The sequence below is a fragment of the Chlorocebus sabaeus genome, chromosome 8 (genome assembly GCF_047675955.1).
Source record: "Chlorocebus sabaeus isolate Y175 chromosome 8, mChlSab1.0.hap1, whole genome shotgun sequence".
NCBI classification, from domain to species: Eukaryota; Metazoa; Chordata; class Mammalia; order Primates; family Cercopithecidae; genus Chlorocebus; species Chlorocebus sabaeus.
The window spans coordinates 71,375,481-71,393,777 of record NC_132911.1 but is presented as its reverse complement, the minus strand read 5'-3'; the positions used below and the strand labels follow the sequence as shown (position 1 = coordinate 71,393,777).

At 39.3% G+C, this 18,297-nt stretch overlaps 1 protein-coding gene and 1 pseudogene across 12 annotated transcripts in view; both read right to left on the bottom strand.

Annotated features, from left to right (window-relative positions):
- The window catches only part of CSPP1 (centrosome and spindle pole associated protein 1), a 132,563-nt gene that overhangs the window by 1,917 nt on the left and 112,349 nt on the right, over window positions 1–18,297 (bottom strand). For 9 of the 12 annotated variants that reach the window (XM_073018143.1, XM_073018142.1, XM_038000431.2 and 6 more), the window contains 4 exons: window positions 17,532–17,578; window positions 15,338–15,401; window positions 4,665–4,774; window positions 1,815–1,953 (listed from right to left, as the gene is read on the bottom strand). In XM_073018143.1, the coding sequence (XP_072874244.1) occupies window positions 1,815–1,953; window positions 4,665–4,774; window positions 15,338–15,401; window positions 17,532–17,578 (360 nt within the window). Of the gene's footprint in view, window positions 1–1,814; window positions 1,954–4,660; window positions 4,775–15,337; window positions 15,402–17,531; window positions 17,579–18,297 lie in introns of all 12 variants that reach the window. The other 3 variants (XR_012093703.1, XR_012093704.1, XR_012093705.1) reach the window with 3 other exon arrangements.
- On the bottom strand, window positions 6,109–14,291 carry LOC140712207 (nucleophosmin pseudogene; annotated as a pseudogene).

Sequence of the window (18,297 nt, the reverse complement as noted above, 5' to 3'; positions counted from 1 at the left end):
GACTCCATGGCACTAGCAACCAGAGGGATTCTAAGTTTATCAGCGACACCTCTCCACCAGTCAACAGGAGGAATGTAGGTAGTTTTATTTTGTAACTGTTACCTCAGGAGAAGCCTAATGGCTACACATAATTTTTTTTTTTTTTAAGCAAGGTTTGGGGAATACTCTTCAACCTACAACACTGCTATAAGGAAATTAAGTTATTCTGGGAAAACACTAGTTGCAGTGAGATTACTTCCATTCTTAAAACATCTAATCTAAGAAGGCCATGTCCAGTCAATGAAGAGGTAGCTCTTAATTTGTTTCATTCTTTAACTGAATTTGTACTCAACTTCTGTGTTTACTTATTATTAGGTACAGTAATAGGAAAATCTGTCTTCCTACCCTGTGATGTCATATTCTTTTTTTTTTTTTTTTTTTTTTTGGAGATGGAATCTCGCTCTGTCGCCCAGGCTGGAGTGCAGTGGCGCGATCTCCACTCATTGCAAGCTCCGCCTCCCAGGTTCACGCCAGTCTCCTGCCTCAGCCTCCCGTGTAGCTGGGACTACAGGTGCCCGACACCACACCCAGCTAGTTTTTTGTTTTTTTTTTTTTTTTTTTTGTATTTTTAGTAGAGACGGGGTTTCACCGTATTAGCCAGGATGATCTCGATCTCCTGACCTCGTGATCTGCCCGTCTCGGCCTCCCGAAGTGCTGGGATTACAGGCGTGAGCCACCGCGCCCGGCCTTTTTTTTTTTTTTTTTTTAAATTACATCTGGTCTGTGAAGGATTGTTATGTGCAGTCAATCCACATCATAACAAAAAGCTCCTGCTTGAAAGGACAATGTTAAAAAACAGTGTAGACATTAAAACTCTTCTGAAAAAGATTCTTAAAATGCTGTCTTCTCTCAGATATATTCCTGTTAATATTAATTCAGTTTGCTGGGTCTAAAAGAAAATGCCTTGTAGCTGGAAAGAAGACATCCTTTCCTACTGTCCCATCAATTAACCATGTCTGCTTGTGTTTGGTATGGAATTACCACCATTAGAACACACCACACCTTGACTGCTAGACAGACAGTATATGAGTACAGTTTTAAATTAATACAGTATTAAAGGTAGAATCTAAAAAAAATCTTGAGATTGTAATGTAGATTAACAGACTAAAGAGTATTTCCCAAATAGACCACTATTTGCTAAAACTAATATTACCAATATGAAACTGTCCCATTATCCCAGTGAGTAATAGCATTGGTACAAAAAAGGGTGGTACAGGGCTGGCAGTGTAGCTCCTTAGGTGTCCATCCTGCCTTGTGCTCTATGACTAGCTTTAACTTGCAAGTCACAAAAATACACTCATAATGAGACTAGTTTTATTTGACCTCTGAGGCTTTATTTGTCCATGGTGTGGAAAGCCAGATAAGAAGGTAAAAATTTTCTTTGTAGTACTACAGATTTACAGCATAAGTGTTAAAGAACTCAGTCTTAAGGCTAATTTCTAATAATGTTTTATTACTAAAGTTTTAGTAAAGTGATTACTATATCATATAGCATTTTCTCTGCTGAAAGCAAAGCCTGGATATATTTAATAAGCAAAAACTATTTTATCTGTTTAGACTCCACTCTAAAATGGGCACCCTCTCTGATAGAGAAAATCTGATGCAAACTTAATCCTGAGGTCTGGTTTTGCTCAATAGTTACGTCTTGGGCCATACAACTCAAAGGACTTCAAACTCATTCCATCTATCCTCAGACGTTAGTGAAAGCCTTGAGTAAGAAAGTTTAAAAGTTCATACAGGATCTCTGCTATAGGCCATTACACTTGGTCATTTACCTGTATTAATAGGTTTATTGTGAAGTTCATTCAGTCTTCGCATTCGTTCCTCATTTCTCATTCTAAGCTGATCGACATTTACACTGGATGTAGATTTTAGAGAGAGACCATCTGGTGCTACATTAGGACGACTGCTATCCTGTAGTTAGAAAACAGAACTTCAGAAAGTCGTTAACATAAAGTATGTTCACAAATCAGTAAATCAGGGCCAGGCATGGTGACTCTCAGTAATCCCAGCACTTTGGGAGGCCGAGGCAGGCAGACCACCCGAAGTCAGGAGTTTGAGACCAGCCTGACCAACATGGTGAAACCCCATCTCTACTAAAAATACAAATTAGCTGGGCATGGTGGCGGGCACCTGTAGTCCCCAGCTACTTGGGAGGCTAAGGCAGGAGAATCACTTGAACGCAGGAGGCGGAGGTTGCAGTGAGCCGAGATTGTGCCACCGGACTCCAGCCTGGGAGACAGAGACTCTATCTCAGGAGAAAAAAAAAAAATCGACAAATCAAAACATCCTCTTGCCCTCAAATGTACATTGTGATGAACAAAATAAATGGAAATATGGAGCACTTATATTATGGCTCCTATGCTTATCCATGCAAGCTCAGATGACTCAGTCAAGAATAAGAAATAACATTTGTGATGACAGAAATGCTGCCAGTCTGGATAAAGCTTGGGAATTATAGGACACAAAAGGAAAAAACTAAAGCAGCAGGGGCTGAGACAGTCCAGCTGTAATCAAGGCAGTGTGGTACTGACATAAAAAAAGACAAGTAGATCAATGTAAGATTAAGAAGAATACAGAAGTAAATCCTTACGTTTACAGATGAGTTAACAAAATGCAATGGGAGAACAGTCAACAAATGCTGCTAGAACAACTGGATGGTCACATGCAAAAGAATGGACTTGGATCCCTGCACCTCACACCCTATGCAAAAATTAAAGTGTATCACGGATCTACAATTAAGAACAAACTGAAAAAAAACAAGTAAATCTTCATGATCTTGTGCTAGGCAATAGTTTCTTAAGTAAGACACCAAAAGCCCAAGAGAGATTGATGAGTTGGACCTCATCAAAATTTAAAAACTTCTGTGCTTCAAAGAACACCATCAAGAAAGTTAAAAAGATACAGAATGGGAAAAAAGATATGAAAATCACACATTGATAACTAGACTTGTAGCCAGAATGTAAAAGAACTCTTACAACTCAATAAAAAGACAATTCAATTTGAAAATGGGCAAAGGGCTGGGCACGGTGGCTCACGCCTGTAATCCCAGCACTTTGGGAGGGGAGGCAGGCGGATCACCTGAGGTTAGGAGTTTGAGACCAGCCTGGCCAACATGGCAAAACCCCGTCTTTACTAAAAATACAAAAGATAGGCATGTTGGCATGCACCTGTAATCCCACCTACTCAGGAGGCTGAGGCAGGAGAATCCCTTGAACCCCAGTGGGGCAGAGGGTGCGGTGCGCTGAGATCACACCACCACACTCCAGCCTGGGCGACAGAGCAAGACTGTATTTAAAAAAAAAAAAAAAAGCTAAAGGATTTGAATAGACATACCTCCTAAGAAAATATACAACTGGCTAATAAGCACATGAAAAGATGTTCAACGTCATTAGAGAAATGCAACTCAAAACCACCATGACACTACTTTACACTCAATGGCTAAAATCAAAAGACACTAAGTGATGGCCAGGATACAGAGAAATTACAACCTTCATACACTGATGATGGGAAAGTAAAATGGTACAGCCACCTTGGAAAACAGTCTGGTACTTCCTCAAAATGCTAAATACAAAGTGTCCATATAACCCAACAATTTTCCTCCTAGCTATATATATTCAAGAGTAATAAAAACATCAAAAACTTGTACATGAATATTAATAGTATCCGTAAGAGCTAAAAAGTGAACACAACCCAAATATCTATTAATTGTTAAATGGATAAACAAAATGTAGGATACTAATACAGTGGAAAATTATTCAACACTAAAGAGGCGTCAGTACTGGCACATGCTACAACATGAATGACCTTCAAAAGAAGACAGACAAATCCAGTCACAAATAACCATAGAGTGTATGATCTCATTTATATTAAATGTCCAGAAAAGGCACATCTATAGAAACCAAAGTAGATTGGTGGTTGCCTAAGACAAAAAGCAAAGCTATTTTCACCTGGTAATGCTGTACATATTAATAACGCTAATAGCATCTGTTACTTGGTGAGAGCTCTCTGCATACATGGCTCAGTGCTAAATGCTTCACATTAACTGTATCTTAATGTCATATAAAAGGAAACACAGAGTTTAAGAAATTGCCCAAGCTGCCTACCCAACAAGGAGGTGACATTGTTGGGACATAAACTCCAAAGCCTCTACTTTTTACTGGCTACACCGTAAAGCTGGCGAGCAGAGTGAGGAGAACATGGGTTTGAATCTCAGCCTTCTTGCCCATATGACCTTGGCAAGTCATTTGACCGAAATGAAGATGACGCCTATATCACAGAATTAGGTTATTATGAGGCTTTTCGATAAATGGCATCAGTTCCTCCTTGTGCCTCTCTGAAATCCATATATTCTGCAGGAGAAGAAGGAAGGTTGGGATGCAGAGCTACTTACAGCCACCCCAGGAGACAAGAAAATACTATTATTATCTGGAAGAAGCCAAAGCAGCAGAATTCAATAGCTACCCAAGGTCATCCAGTCAAGGCTGAGCCTAGATTCAGACCCATGTCTGAATTTCAAGCAAGTGCTCTTTCTTTATGGGGCCACACAGATTTAGCATGGGTCAGAACCCAGACCTCTCACTCTTCTAAGTTGAAAAGGGGGAGAAAAGAAGTTTCATACACACAATGTCTAGTCCTTTCCATTTGTTCCTCCTGCGCTCCCGTGCAGAGGGCAACTGTGATGGTGGAGGGAGGACGTCATCTTCAATGGCAGGATATGTCTCACCGTAAGCACCTAAGAGGACCCCAAAAAGCAGAAGGAGTCTTAATACCGCTTCAAATCTTACCCAGAGCTAAACCAAGAGCCTGTCTTTTCATTACATTTTGCTTACAATACCATGAAATACACTCAATTTAAGTGTACATACACAGTTCGGTGAATTTTTTAGCAAATTTACAGAGTTGTGCAATCATCACTTTAGAGCATTTCCATCACCTTAAACAGCTCCTTTGTGCCCACTGGCAATCACTCCCCACTCCTACTTGCTGGCCCTGGGCAAACACTGCTCTGTTTCAACAGATTTACCTTACCCAACACCAAACATAAATGGAATTCTACAACTTAATCTTATGTGTCTTTTCACTTAGCAATAAGGTGTATGAGATTCATCTGTGCTGTGTCATGTTTGTTTATTACATTTTACTGCTGAATAATACTCCATCATGTGGATATGTCATATTTTGTCTATGCATTTACCAGTAAATGGACATTTGCTAGTTGCTAGCAATTATGAATAACCCTGCTATGAACATTCACATTCAAGTTTTTGTGTGGACGTATCTTCTCATTTCTTTGGGTTATAGAACCAGAAATGAAATTGCTGGGTATTATGGTTAACTCTGTTCTGCATTTTGAGGAACTACCAACCTATTTACATTTTACATTGTAAGAAGGTTCCAATTTCCCCACATCCTCACCAACACTTGGTATTGTCGGTCTTTTTGCTTATAATCATTCAAGTGGACCGGAGCTAATTTGACATGGACAAATAGCCTACAACATCTACGGTAACCTCCACAGCTCCTTTGAAAAAAATTATACCTAAAGAAAAGTTAGAATAATACACATACTTAGAATCACCATTAGTTACTTTGCCAATTTCTATATATATTTGGGGGGATGCTGTTTTTGCCAAGCCACTTTGCTACACCAATAAATTGGAGACATCATGGCATTTTGTCTCTTAAATATTTCAGTGTGTACCCTCTAAGAACAAGGACTGGCTCCTACACTGCAAAAATCTAATTATAACATTCAGAAAATTTTATAACATTTATACAAAACTATCATCATTTAACATAAAATTGATATTCAGTTTTCCAAATGTATACTGTATAGGTTTTTAACAATAGGAATAACTTTTATTGAATAAGATGTGGGGCTTTCTATAATTCTAAAATAAGTTTTGGGTCCTTCCATGCCTTTTCATGGTTTAGTAGCTCATTTTGTTTTAGCGCTGAAAACTACTGCATTGTCTGGATGTACCACACTTTATCCATTCATCTACTGAAAGACATCTTGGCTGCTTCCAAGTTTTAGCAATTATGAATAAAGGTGCTATAAATATCTGCGTGCAGGTTTCTTTATGGACAAGTTTTCAACTCCCTCAGGCAAATGCCAAGGAGTATATACGCTGAACTGTATGGTAAGAATATGTTTATTTTTGTAAGAAATTGCCACACTGTCTTCCAAAATTGACTACACTTTTGCAGGCCCACCAGCAATGAATGAGAGTTCCTATTGCTCCAAAACCTTGCCAGCATTTGGTGTCAGTGTTTTGAATGCTGGCCATTCTAGCAGGTATGTGGTGGTATCTCATTTTAATTTACAATTCTCTAATGTGTTACCAGGTGGGTCCTTGTTCTTAGAACTCCCAAGATGGTGGCGGGCCGCTTTCAAGATGGTGGCAAGCCTCTTGTTCTCTGACCTGGGGTTCTTGGTCTCAGATTCCAAGGAACGGAATCTTGGGCCATGCATGAGTGTTACAGCTCTATTAGAAGCCGGGGTCACAGAAGAGAACCATGGAACCCAGAGACTAGTGTTCAGCTTGATTAGGACAAACCCAGGCACTTAGTCGTGCAGGAACAATGGCGAGCCTTTAGCCTGATTGGGAGCAGCAATGGGCGCCACCTCGGTGGATCAGAAGTGCACCGGATACCCTGCCAGATCAGGAGGGGTGGAAGTCAGAGGCGGGTCTGCGATGGCGGCAAACAACACTGGTGGACGGCAAGCGAAAGCTCAGCTTGAGCTGTAACAAACACGGACCAGAAGAGCATGCAGTTGCAAGATTTAGTAGAGTGAAAACGGAGCTCCCATACAATGGGAGGGAACCCAAAGGGGGTTGCTACTCCCAGCTCGAATGCCTGGGTTTATATCCTGATCATTGGCCCTCCCCCTGTGCTCTCAGGTGATATATGATTTGACTTTTTCTTAACCTCCTGCTTTAGCCAATTTGTATTTTAGTGAGCCCTCTTTACTACCTGATTGGTTGGGTGTTAGCTGAGTTACAAGCCCCATGTTTAAAGGTGGGTGCAGTCACCTTCCCAGCTAGGCTTAGAGATTCTTAGTCGGCCTAGGAAATCCAGCCAGTCCTGTCTCTCAATAGCATCCTTATATAGTCTTATATCTTTATGGTGATGTGTGGTGCAAGTCTTGCTCAATCTTTTAATCAGGTTTTTTATTTTCTTATTGTTGAGTTTTAAGATTTCTTTGTATATTTTGGATAGCAGTCCTTTATCTGATATGTCTTTTGCAAATATTTTCTTACAGTCTCTGTCCTGTCTTCTCATTCTCTTAACAGTGTCTTTTATAGAGCACAGCAGGTTTTTAATTTTTACAAAGTCCGGCTTATCAATTATTTCTTTGTTTTGTATCTAAAAGTCATCCCCATACCCAAGGTCATCTAGATTTTCTGTTGTTATCGTCTATGAATTTTTCAATTTAGCATTTTACATTTAGATGTAAGATCAACTTTGAGTTAATTTTTGTGAAGGGTGTAAGATCTGTGTCTAGGTTTATTTTTTCAAATGCAGATGTCCTGCTGTCCCAGCATTATTTGTAGAAAAGACTGTCTTTTCTCCATCATAATACTGCCTTGGTCCTTTGTCAGTACTGCCTTTGGTCTTTTGTCAGAGATCAGCTGACTATATTTGCATGAGTCTATTTCTTTTTTTGAGACAAGGTCTTTCTCTGTTGCCCAGGCTGGAGTTCAGTGGTGTGATCATAGCTCACGGCAGCCTTGAACTTCCAGGTTCAAGTAATCCTCCCACCTCAGCCTCCCAAATAGCTAGGACTTCAGGTATGTGCCACCACATTGGCTTTTTTTTTTTTTTTTTTTTTTTTTTTCTGTAGAGACAAGGTCTTGCTTTGTTGCCCAGGGAGGTCTCAAACTCCTGGCCTCAAGTAGCCTCCCAAAGATGTGAGCCACTGTGCCCAGCCTGCATAAGTCTATTTCTGGGCTCCATATTCCATTCAGCTGGTCTATTTGTCTAATCTTTCACCAATGCCATATTGTCTTGTTTATTATAACTTTATCATAACTCTTGAAGTCAGCTGTGACAGTCCTCCAACTCTGTTCTCTTTAAACATTGTGTTGGCTATTCTGCATCTTTTGCCTTTCCAAATGAACTTTAGAATCAGTTTGTTGTTATCCACATAATAACTTGCTGGGATTTTTATTGGGATTGTACTAAATCTATAGATCAAGTTCAGAAGACCTGACATCTTGACAATACTGAGTCATCCTGTGCATGGTCATGGAATATATCTCCATTTATTTAGTAGTCCTTCAATTTCATCAGTTTTGTTGTTTTCCTCAGGCAGTTCTACATAGATAGATAGATAGATAGATAGATAGATAGATAGATAGATAGATATCTCAGTATTTCTTGGGGAAATGCTAATGTAAGTGGTATTGTGTTTTTAATTTCAAATTTCACTTGTACATTGCTGGCATATTGTAAAGTGCCTGAGTTTTATATATTAATCTTGTATCCCGCAACTTTATTATAACTGCTTACTAGTTCCAGGAGTTTTTCAGTTGATTCCTTCAGATTTTCTATAGACAATCATATCATCTGTGAACAAAGACAATTCTATTTCTCCCTTTCCAATCAGTACACCTTTTATTTCCTTTTCTGCCTTACTGCTAATATTAGCTAGGACTTCCAGTATGATGATAATCAGTGGTGAGAAAGGACATCCTGACCTTAGCAGGAAAGCTTCTAGTTTCTCATCATTATGATGTTAGCTGTAGGACTTTTGTAGATGTTCCTCATCAAGTTGTAGAAGTTTCCCCTCTATTCTGAGTTGGCTGAGTTACCATAAATGGGTGGTAGACTTTAGGTTATCAGATTTGTGGGCATAGAGTTGTTCATGGTATTCTTGGACTATGTTTTTTTTGTGGGTTTTTTTTGTTTGTTTTTTAATTAAAACACTGAGATTTATTTCACATGTATATTTTTGTCTCCCCACCATTTCCATGTCTGACCACCACTACTACTCTGTCCTATCATGACATTCCATACATACTTAAAACCAAGCTAAGGGTGAAGTTGCATCTTTAAAAACTAAACAGGTATTGTGGACAACACATTCTTGGCAATGGAACCTGGACAACACTTATCAAACACGGTAGGGAAAGTTCTCACTCTGTGTTATAAAAAGGACAGCCAGATTTCAACTGTTACAGAAATGAAATAAGATGGAAAATTTTTAACAAATTGCTTAAACTATTTTCTTAAAGAGACTTCCTCCACTGCCAGAGATCTTGAATAGCCTCCTGATCAATCATCCAGAAGCAATTCTTCACATAATTAATGAACGTGGCTTCCATTTTGGGAAGAGAACCACCTTTTTCTATACTTGCTTACATTTTTGCTTTAATGTCTTCTACAGAACTAGGTCCTTTTGGTGTTTTAGGAGTTTTTTCCTGTTTTTTGAAGGATTCCTGTCCTTTTGATCTTGGTGTTGATGCTTTTGAGTCTTTTCCATTCTGATTTGACTTTTGTGCATTTATGGCTGAAATATCTTGTATAGATTTCTTCACTGGCGCTTTTTCTTCAGCTTCCTCATCATCAAAATCATCATCATCATCTTCATCTTCATTAGCAGCAAGTTTTACTTTTTTCTGTGGAACCCTGCTACCACCTTAGGGGCAGACTGCTTTCCAGATATACTTAAGAGTTTCACATCCTCCTCCTCTTCATCTTCTGACTCTGCATCTTCCTCCACAACTACTGAGTGTTGTCCACTAATATGCACTGGCCCTGAACCACACTTCAACCATAAGAGCACCGGTGGTGTGATTTCAAAGCCCCCAAGGGAAACCGTTGGCTGTACAGACATTTTCAAAGTTGCCAGTGTTACTTTAATTGGACTGCCTTCATAATTCATTGCCTCTGCTTCAATAATGTGCAATTCATCCTTTACACCAGCACCAGCCCTTAAACTGAACGTTCTTAAAGATAACTGGTACTCATTTTCATCATTATCCACCTTAAAGTGATAATCTTTGTCAGCCTTTAGTTCAACAACCGAAAAGATAGTTCTGGGGCCTCAGGACTCATGTCCATGTCCATCAAATCTTCCATCGGTGGTGGCACCCACTTAGGTGGGAAAGAAGGTGGGCAGAGATAAATGACCACTACTCAAGAGAACAGCCAAGCAGAACGGAATCACACCAGGATCTTGGACTATGTTTTTTTGTTTTGTTTTGTTTTGAGACGGAGTCTTGCTCTGTTGCGCAGGCTGGTGTGCAGTGGCGCGATCTCGGCTCACTGCAAGCTCCAACTCCCGGGTTCATGCCATTCTCCTGCCTCAGCCTCCTGAAGAGCTGGGACTACAGGTGCCTGCCACAACGCCTGGTTTTTTTATTTTTCTTTTTCTTTTTTTTGTATTTTTAGTAGAGACGGGGTTTCACCATGTTAGCCAGGATGGTCTCAATCTCCTGACCTTGTGATCCACCTGCCTCAGCCTCCCAAAGTGCTGGGATTACAGGCTTGAGCCATCGCGCCCAGTCAACTATGTTTTTAATATTCATGGGACCTGTAGTGATATGCCCCCCAACCTTTTTTTTTTTTTTTTTTGGACAGAATCTCGCTGTGTCACCCAGGCTGGAGTGCAGTGGCACGATCTCAGCTCACTGTAACCTCCACCTCCTGGTTCAAGCAATTCTCCTGCCTCAGTCTCCCAGGTAGCTGGGACTACGGGCATGCGCCACCATGCCCAGCTAATCTTTATGTTTTTAGTAGACACCGGGTTTTGCCAAGTTGACCAGACAGGTCTCGAACTCCTGACCTTGTGATCCACCCACCTCAGCCTCCCAAAGTTCTGGGATTACAGGTGTGAGCCATGCCCAGCCAGATATGCCCTATCTCTGATATTAGTAATTTGTGTCTTCTCTCTTATTAGCTTGGCTAGAGGCTTACTGATCTTCTCAGAAATAACTCTTGGTTTCATTAATTTTCTCTATTGATTTCCTGTTTTCAATTGAATGGATTTCTACTCCAATTTTTATTTCTCCTGCTTACTTTGGATTTAATTATTTTCTAATTTTCGTATGTGGAAGCTTAGAATACTGATTTTAGATCTTTCTACTTTTCTTCATGTATGCAGTCAATGTTATAAATTTGAGTATCTTAACAATTTACCAATTTTTGGCCGGGCGCAGTGGCTCATGCCTATAATCCCAGCACTTTGGGAGGCCGAGTTCGAGACCAGCCTGGTCAACATGGTGAAACCCCATCTCTACTAAAAATACAAAAATTAGCCAGGTGTGGTGGCAGACGCCTGTAATCCCAACTACTCGGGAGACTGAGGCAGGAGAATCGCTTGAACCCGGGAGGCAGAGGTTGCAGTGAGCCAAGATCATGCCATCACGCTCCAGCCTGGGGACAACAGCGAGACTTTATCTAAAAAAAGAAAAAAAATTACCAATTTTTAAAACTTTTACATAGTCTGGCTTATCAGTTATTTCTTTCATAAATTATGACTTTGGTTTTGTATCTAAAAGTCATCACCATACCCAAGGTCGTCTAGATTTTCTGTCGTTATCTTCTGTGGGTTTTAGAGTTTGGCATTCTACATTTAACTGAATGCATACATTAGGAAAGTAGAAAGACAAGCGTTATTTCTGCTACCTCCTACAAATTGAGAAGTTGTATTCTCATTTTCATTTAGATCAAGTTGTTTTAAAATGTATTTTTATATTTTTTCTCTGACCCATGAGTTATTTAGAAATGTGGCATTTAATCTCCAAAGTATTTGGAGATTTTTCCAGCTATCTTTCTGTTATTGATTTCTAGTTTATTTCCATTGTGGTCTGGGGACAGATATTCTGTGATTTATCTTCTTTTACATCTGTTAAGGTTTGTTTTCTTTCCCAGATTGTAATCTGTCCTGGTGAATGTTCCATGTGACCCTGAGAAGAGTATGTGTTCTGCTGTTGTTAATGAAGGTGTCTTTTGACGTCCGTTATATCCAGTTGGTTGATGGTGTTGCAGAACCAACTATGTCCTTACTGATTGTTAAAAATCTCTAACCATAATAGTGGATTCATCTATTTCTCCTTGCCATTCTTCCGCTTTCTGACACGTATTTTGACACTCCATGGTTAGGCATCTAAACGTTAAGAGCTAAAACTATACATAAAACTCTTAGAAGAAAGCATATGAGGAAAGCTTCATGGTATTGGATTTGGCAATGATGTCTTAGATGTGACACCAAAAGCACAGGCAACAAAAGCAAAAATAAATTGGACTGTACCAAAATTAAAAGCTCCTATGTATCGAAGGACACAACCAACAGATTGAAAAGGCAACCCACTATGTCAAAAACATTTGTAAATCATGTGTCTGATAAGGGGTAAGACCCAGAATAGATAATAAAGAACTCCCACAACTCAGTAACAACAAAAAATATCTGATTTTAAGAATTAGAAAAGGTCTTAAATAGATATTTCTTCAAAAATGATGTACAATTAGTAAGCACATGTAAAGATGTTCAATATCACTAATCATTACAGAAATGTAAGTCAAAACCACAATGAGATGCCACCTCACACCTATAAAGATTGCTACTATTCAAAAAACAAAGTAATAAGTGTTAACAAGGATATAGAGAAATCAGAACTTTTGTGCGCTGCTGGTAGGAATGTAAAATGGTGCAGCTGCTGTGGAAAACAATGTGGTGAGACTTCAAATAATTAAAAATAGAATTACTATATGATCTAGCAAATGCTATCTGTTAGTGTATACCCAAAAGAATTGAAAGCAGTGACTCCAACAGCTAATTGTACCCTATTCGTAGGAGCATTATTCACAACAGCCAAAAGGTGGAAGCCACTCAAGTGTCTACTGACGAATGAATAAACAAAACACGGTACATGCATACAATGGAATATATTCACAGCATAAAAAGGGAAATCTGGCTGGGTGTGGTAGCTCACACCCGTGATCTCAGCACTTTGGGAGGCCACAGTTGGAGAATCACGCTCAAGAGTTCGCAACCAACCTGGGCAACATGGCACCCTGTCTCTACAAAAAATACAAAAATTATTCGGGAATGGTAGTGAGTGTGTGCCTGTAGTTTCAGCTACTTGGGAGGCTGAGGTAGGAGAATCATCTGAGCACACGGAGGTCAAGGCTGCAGTGAGCCATGATCACACCACTGCACTCCAGCCTGGGTAGCAAGGGAGACCCTGTCTCTAAGGGGAAAAAAAAGAAAATTTGACACATGCTATAACATGGATAAACCTCAAAGACGTTATGTGAAGTGAAATACGCCAGTCATCAAAGGATAAATACTGTATGATTCCACTTACATGAGGTCCTAAAGTAGTCAGATTTATGGAGATGGAAAGTAGAATGTTGGATGCCAGGGGGTGGAGGGAGAGGGCAATGGGGAATTACTGTTTCATATGAAGAGTTTCTATTTTCAAGATGAGTTCTGGAGATGGATGACAGTGGTGGCTGCACAATAGAAATACTTAATGCCAGTCAACTGTACACTTTAAAATGGTTAAAATGGTAAACGTTATGTTTATGTGTATTTTACAATTTAAAAAACCCTACTTTTTAAAAATAAGCATTGAAACCACCAGCTTTACATTCCTTAGAGCAGTGGTTAACACAGCCACGACTTACGCAGCATTTGCAGTCACCGTTAACCATCAAGACTGCTGTATCTTTGCTCTAGTGTCATGCAATACTCCAACACACCATCTTGAATGGCCCAGACCATCTTCACTGTTAGGAAGGACAGGTCTCATTTCCCTGACAAGCAATCTTCCCATCCCTGTCTTCTGCTGTTTTATTTTTCCTTCTCTCCCCAGTGCATCTTCCTTGGAAAGGAAAAATTCATTAAAAAAAAAAAAAAAAAGACCACATACAGTGGCTCATGTCTGTAATCCCAGCACTTTGGGAGGCTGACGCAGGAGGATCCCTTGAATCCAGGTGTTTGAGACCAGCCTGGGCAACATAGGGAGACCTCATCTCTACCAAAAATAAAAAAGATAACTGGGTATGGTAGTACATGCTGTAGTCCCAGCTACTGGGGAGGCTGAGATGGGAGGAGCACTTGAGCCCAGGAAATTGAGGCTGTAGTGAGCAATGATTGTGCTGCTGCACTCCAGCCTGGGCGACAGGGCAAGACCTGTCTCAAAAACAGCAACAACAACAACAAAAAACCATTAAGAGAAAAATATAAGTTAATTTGGAATTTTATCACATGAATATCTAAAGTAATTGGCCTGAAATACAGCTAATATGTAGACTAGATCATTCCCTGATGGCCCTAGGATAGCAGAAACACTCATGATCAGAGTACATAATCATAAGTGTATACTACTTTAAGAAAAAAGATCCCATGGTACCTTTACTTATCTTCTGAAGACTAAATAAAATAGTCTTATGACTTTTTTGACTGAAATATTAAGATAACTATAAATAGATTAAAATAATTAAGGTACACACACAGGTATAAGAAATAGTAGAGATTCCTTATACATTTTGTCTAGTTTCCCCCAATGGTAACATTTTACAGAACTCAAGTATAATCTCACAACCAGGATATTGATACTGATACAACCCACAGATTCCAATTTACTATCTTACCAATACCCATTTGTGTGTTTTTATGTGTATTAAGATCTATTATTATTATTTTATTTCCCATTTACATGTGTGTATCTACCCCTGCAAACAAGTTGTTAAATAGTTCCCAAACCACAAGGATCCCTCTTCTTGCCCTTTTATAACTATATACACCTCTTCCTATCTCTCAACCCCTGGCAACCACTAAATCTGTTCTCAGTTTCTTAATTCTGTAACTTCAAAAATGTTATGTAAATGGAATCATACAGTAATGTATTGGGATTGTCTTTTTTGCTCCTTATTTCCCTGAAGAGTCATCCAAGTTCATCCAAGTTTCAAAACTTTGTTCCTTGTTATTGCTGAGTGGTATTCCATGGCATGGATGTACCAGCGTTTGTTTAACCATTCATCTACTGAAGGACATCTGGGCTGATTCCAGCATTTGGCATTAGAAATGAGGCTGTTATGAACATTCATGTACAGGTTTGTCAACTATTCCTAAGACTTTTAAATTTCATTTCAGTAATTGTGATTTTGAAAACTTTGCAAGGAATATCTGATGATTACTCATTAAAACAGAAAAAAATATATTCCTTTTTTTTTTTTTTTACTACCTTGTACAACAAAGAATACAGTACTGGTTTTTAAGTATGGAGAAAGGTTTAATATTTAAATAATATAGCCTTAATAAAATAAATATACTCACCAATAAAAGCACTATCAGATTCCAATAATGAGTTTTTCAAGAAATCACTAGTGTCATCTCTGGGCTAAAAGAAACATGTTTCAATGACTATTTTTATTAGTTTTGTGTGGAAAAACAACAAATTTGTACTAAGAAGAGGCACAAGTTTCCACATTGTTCTCCCTAAAAGCAGAAGAGGATGGGGAGAGGTAGGACTGACTACATTCCAATGCTCAGACAATACTGGAAAAACTTAACACACACAATTCCTATGAAGACGGTGATAGCAACACAGGACAGTATCTCTCCAGGCTACAGATTCTACAAGCTCACACATTTACTCCCTAACTCCACTCCTTCCTGCCCCTTTATGGTTGAAGTCAAATAAAAGGATCATATTATGACTGATGGAAAATATAATAGAGTATGAAGCAAAGACCCCAATTAAACATTAAGTTTTTAAGCCACTGCCAAGATTCATTCATTTGAATTTCCATAAACCTGTATAGCCCACTTACTATTTCTTTCATGCTAGGAACTGGGGATACAAAGATGAATTAAGAGTTTCTGCTCTGGAGTAGATCACAGTGTCATGGGAGAGAGGGGGGTATACTCTCAGATTATGACAGCCCTATGTGACAGCAATTGTCACAATGATGCAGCACAGATACAGTGGAGCACATATTATAGTAAGGAAAAAAATGCTAAGATTGGGCTTATTATAATGAGCTCCCAAATGAGAGAAAACTTAAATTTACATATAGAGAATTTTGCAGTACAGAATAATAATCACCAACATGTCAGAAGGAACCTAAAGTCATCCAACTCCACCTACCTGCACCTTCTTAGCAGATTTCTGGGCTTTATTAAGACACTCCAGCAAAGAGCTGTCCATTAATTTTTAAGGCAATGAATTACACTGATGCACTGCATTCATTATCAGAAAGTGAGCTTGTCTCTTGCCTAAATTACTGCAATAGCCTCCTGCCCCACTCAGTCTAAATGCACAGCAGTCAGTGGATCAAGTAAAAACCTCAAGCAGATCATGTCACTCCTCCACTTAAAGACCTTGGCAGCTTCTCATCACATGCACAAGTGTCAAAGGCAAAGCCCCAGAATGGCCCCCAAGGCCCTGCTGCCTCACCTTGTCACCCCCTGCCCCATGTGTCCAACTGACCCTTGCTCATGGCTCTCCTACTGCTCCTTACATGCACTAGGCCAGCTCCCACAGGGGCCTCTTCCTGGAATGTTCTTCCTCCAGAAGTTCCCCCACATTTTTCATGGACACCTCCCTGGTGTCCTTACTCAAATGTTACCTACCCAGTGAGCCCCCATGCCCACTGTACTTCCAACTATAAACCCTCCCACCCAGGATGCTCCAGCTGCCTTCTCTGCTGTTGTCTTCTCCACAGCACCATGATTCAACAAACTATTGATTTATTTGATTACTGTCTCTCCCTCCTTCTGCAATGTAAGCTGTCAGAGGGCAGGGATTTTTGTCCCTTTTGTTTACTCCTATACCCCGGCACCTAGAACAGTTTCTGGTCCATAGGAAATAATAAATATTTGTTGATTGAAAAGAGCTCATCCTGTCCCTTTATTCAGTCTTACACAAAAAGTGCCCCCCTTAGGATATAGGTGGGCGTTATGATTCTCTCCTTTGCTTATTTTCTTTGTAGACCTCAATACTATTTCCATAACAGACTCCCACTCCCACTACTGCTCATGCTAATGACAGCAAACACTCACACTGCACTCATCATGGGCCAGGCCTGCTGTAAGGGCTTTTAATATATTATCTCAGTTCTAACAACAGCACTTGAGCTATTTTTATTTATTTAATAAACACTTATAAAAACTTATATGCCAGGCCTGTCTCTAAGTACGTTGCAAATATTAATTTAAGTACTATTATCCTCATTTTACAGATTAGGAAGCTGAGGCATAAAGAGATTAAATAACTTGCCCTGAGTCACGCAGCTAAAAATAGACTAACTGGAACAGCCTAGTGCTAGAATCTTGTTCTTAGCCATTATAATATGTTTTCTCTATGTATTATACTAACACTTCTCAAGCTATCCACTTTACTGGTAAGACTTACATTCTTAATTCAGTATTCCTGAATAATTCAAAATTTGAATTACTTAATCATCATATGCTTATAGATTTTTAATCCCCCAAAAACTAACTTGAAAAATTATAACTGGTTGCTTACCATTCTTTGCTCTCGTACTTTAGCACTTGGGATGGCATCTAAGTCAACTGTAAGTCAATGAAGAACAAAAGCAAATTAAAAGGTCAGAAATTGCTTACTATATAAAATTAAATTTTAGAATATCTTTTTGACTAGCTCTCTACTGGAAATTACTTTTCAACGATCACACTTCAGAATATTTTAAAGATATCACTTATTAATAAACATAGCCCTGCATCCATTCTAGCTGCATAAAATTCTCCCATTCACATGAATGAACATAACAAGTAAAATCACTGCAAACGTAAAACTAATGCCAACAGAAAAAGAAAATGATCAATGCAGGATCCTTCACCATCTTGTCAGATTTCTACAGTCTGTAGAAAGTTGTTGCATGGAGTTAAATAGGGGCTCCCTCACATGGAACTGAAATAAGCTCCATTCCAGGCACTTAGTTCCCGAAGCAAAGATCTTGGATCAGGTATCCCAAAGCCTCTCCAATATGACCAGTCTTCCTATGTGTTCCTGTGAATAGCACATTTTGCCCTTTTTAGATACTGCCTTTGAGAATAAACAAGTTGCCAATGATAGCCTGTATTCCTTTTCCTATATTTTAATAGACATATTTGTGATTGTTTACAGTGAGGCCATATTCTTTTTTTTTTTTTTTTTTGAGACGAAGTCTCACTCTGTTGCCCAAGCTGGAGTGCAGCGGCACGATCTCAGCTCTCTGCAACCTCCACCTCCCGGGTTCAAGCAATTCTCCTGACTCAGGCTCCAGAGTAGC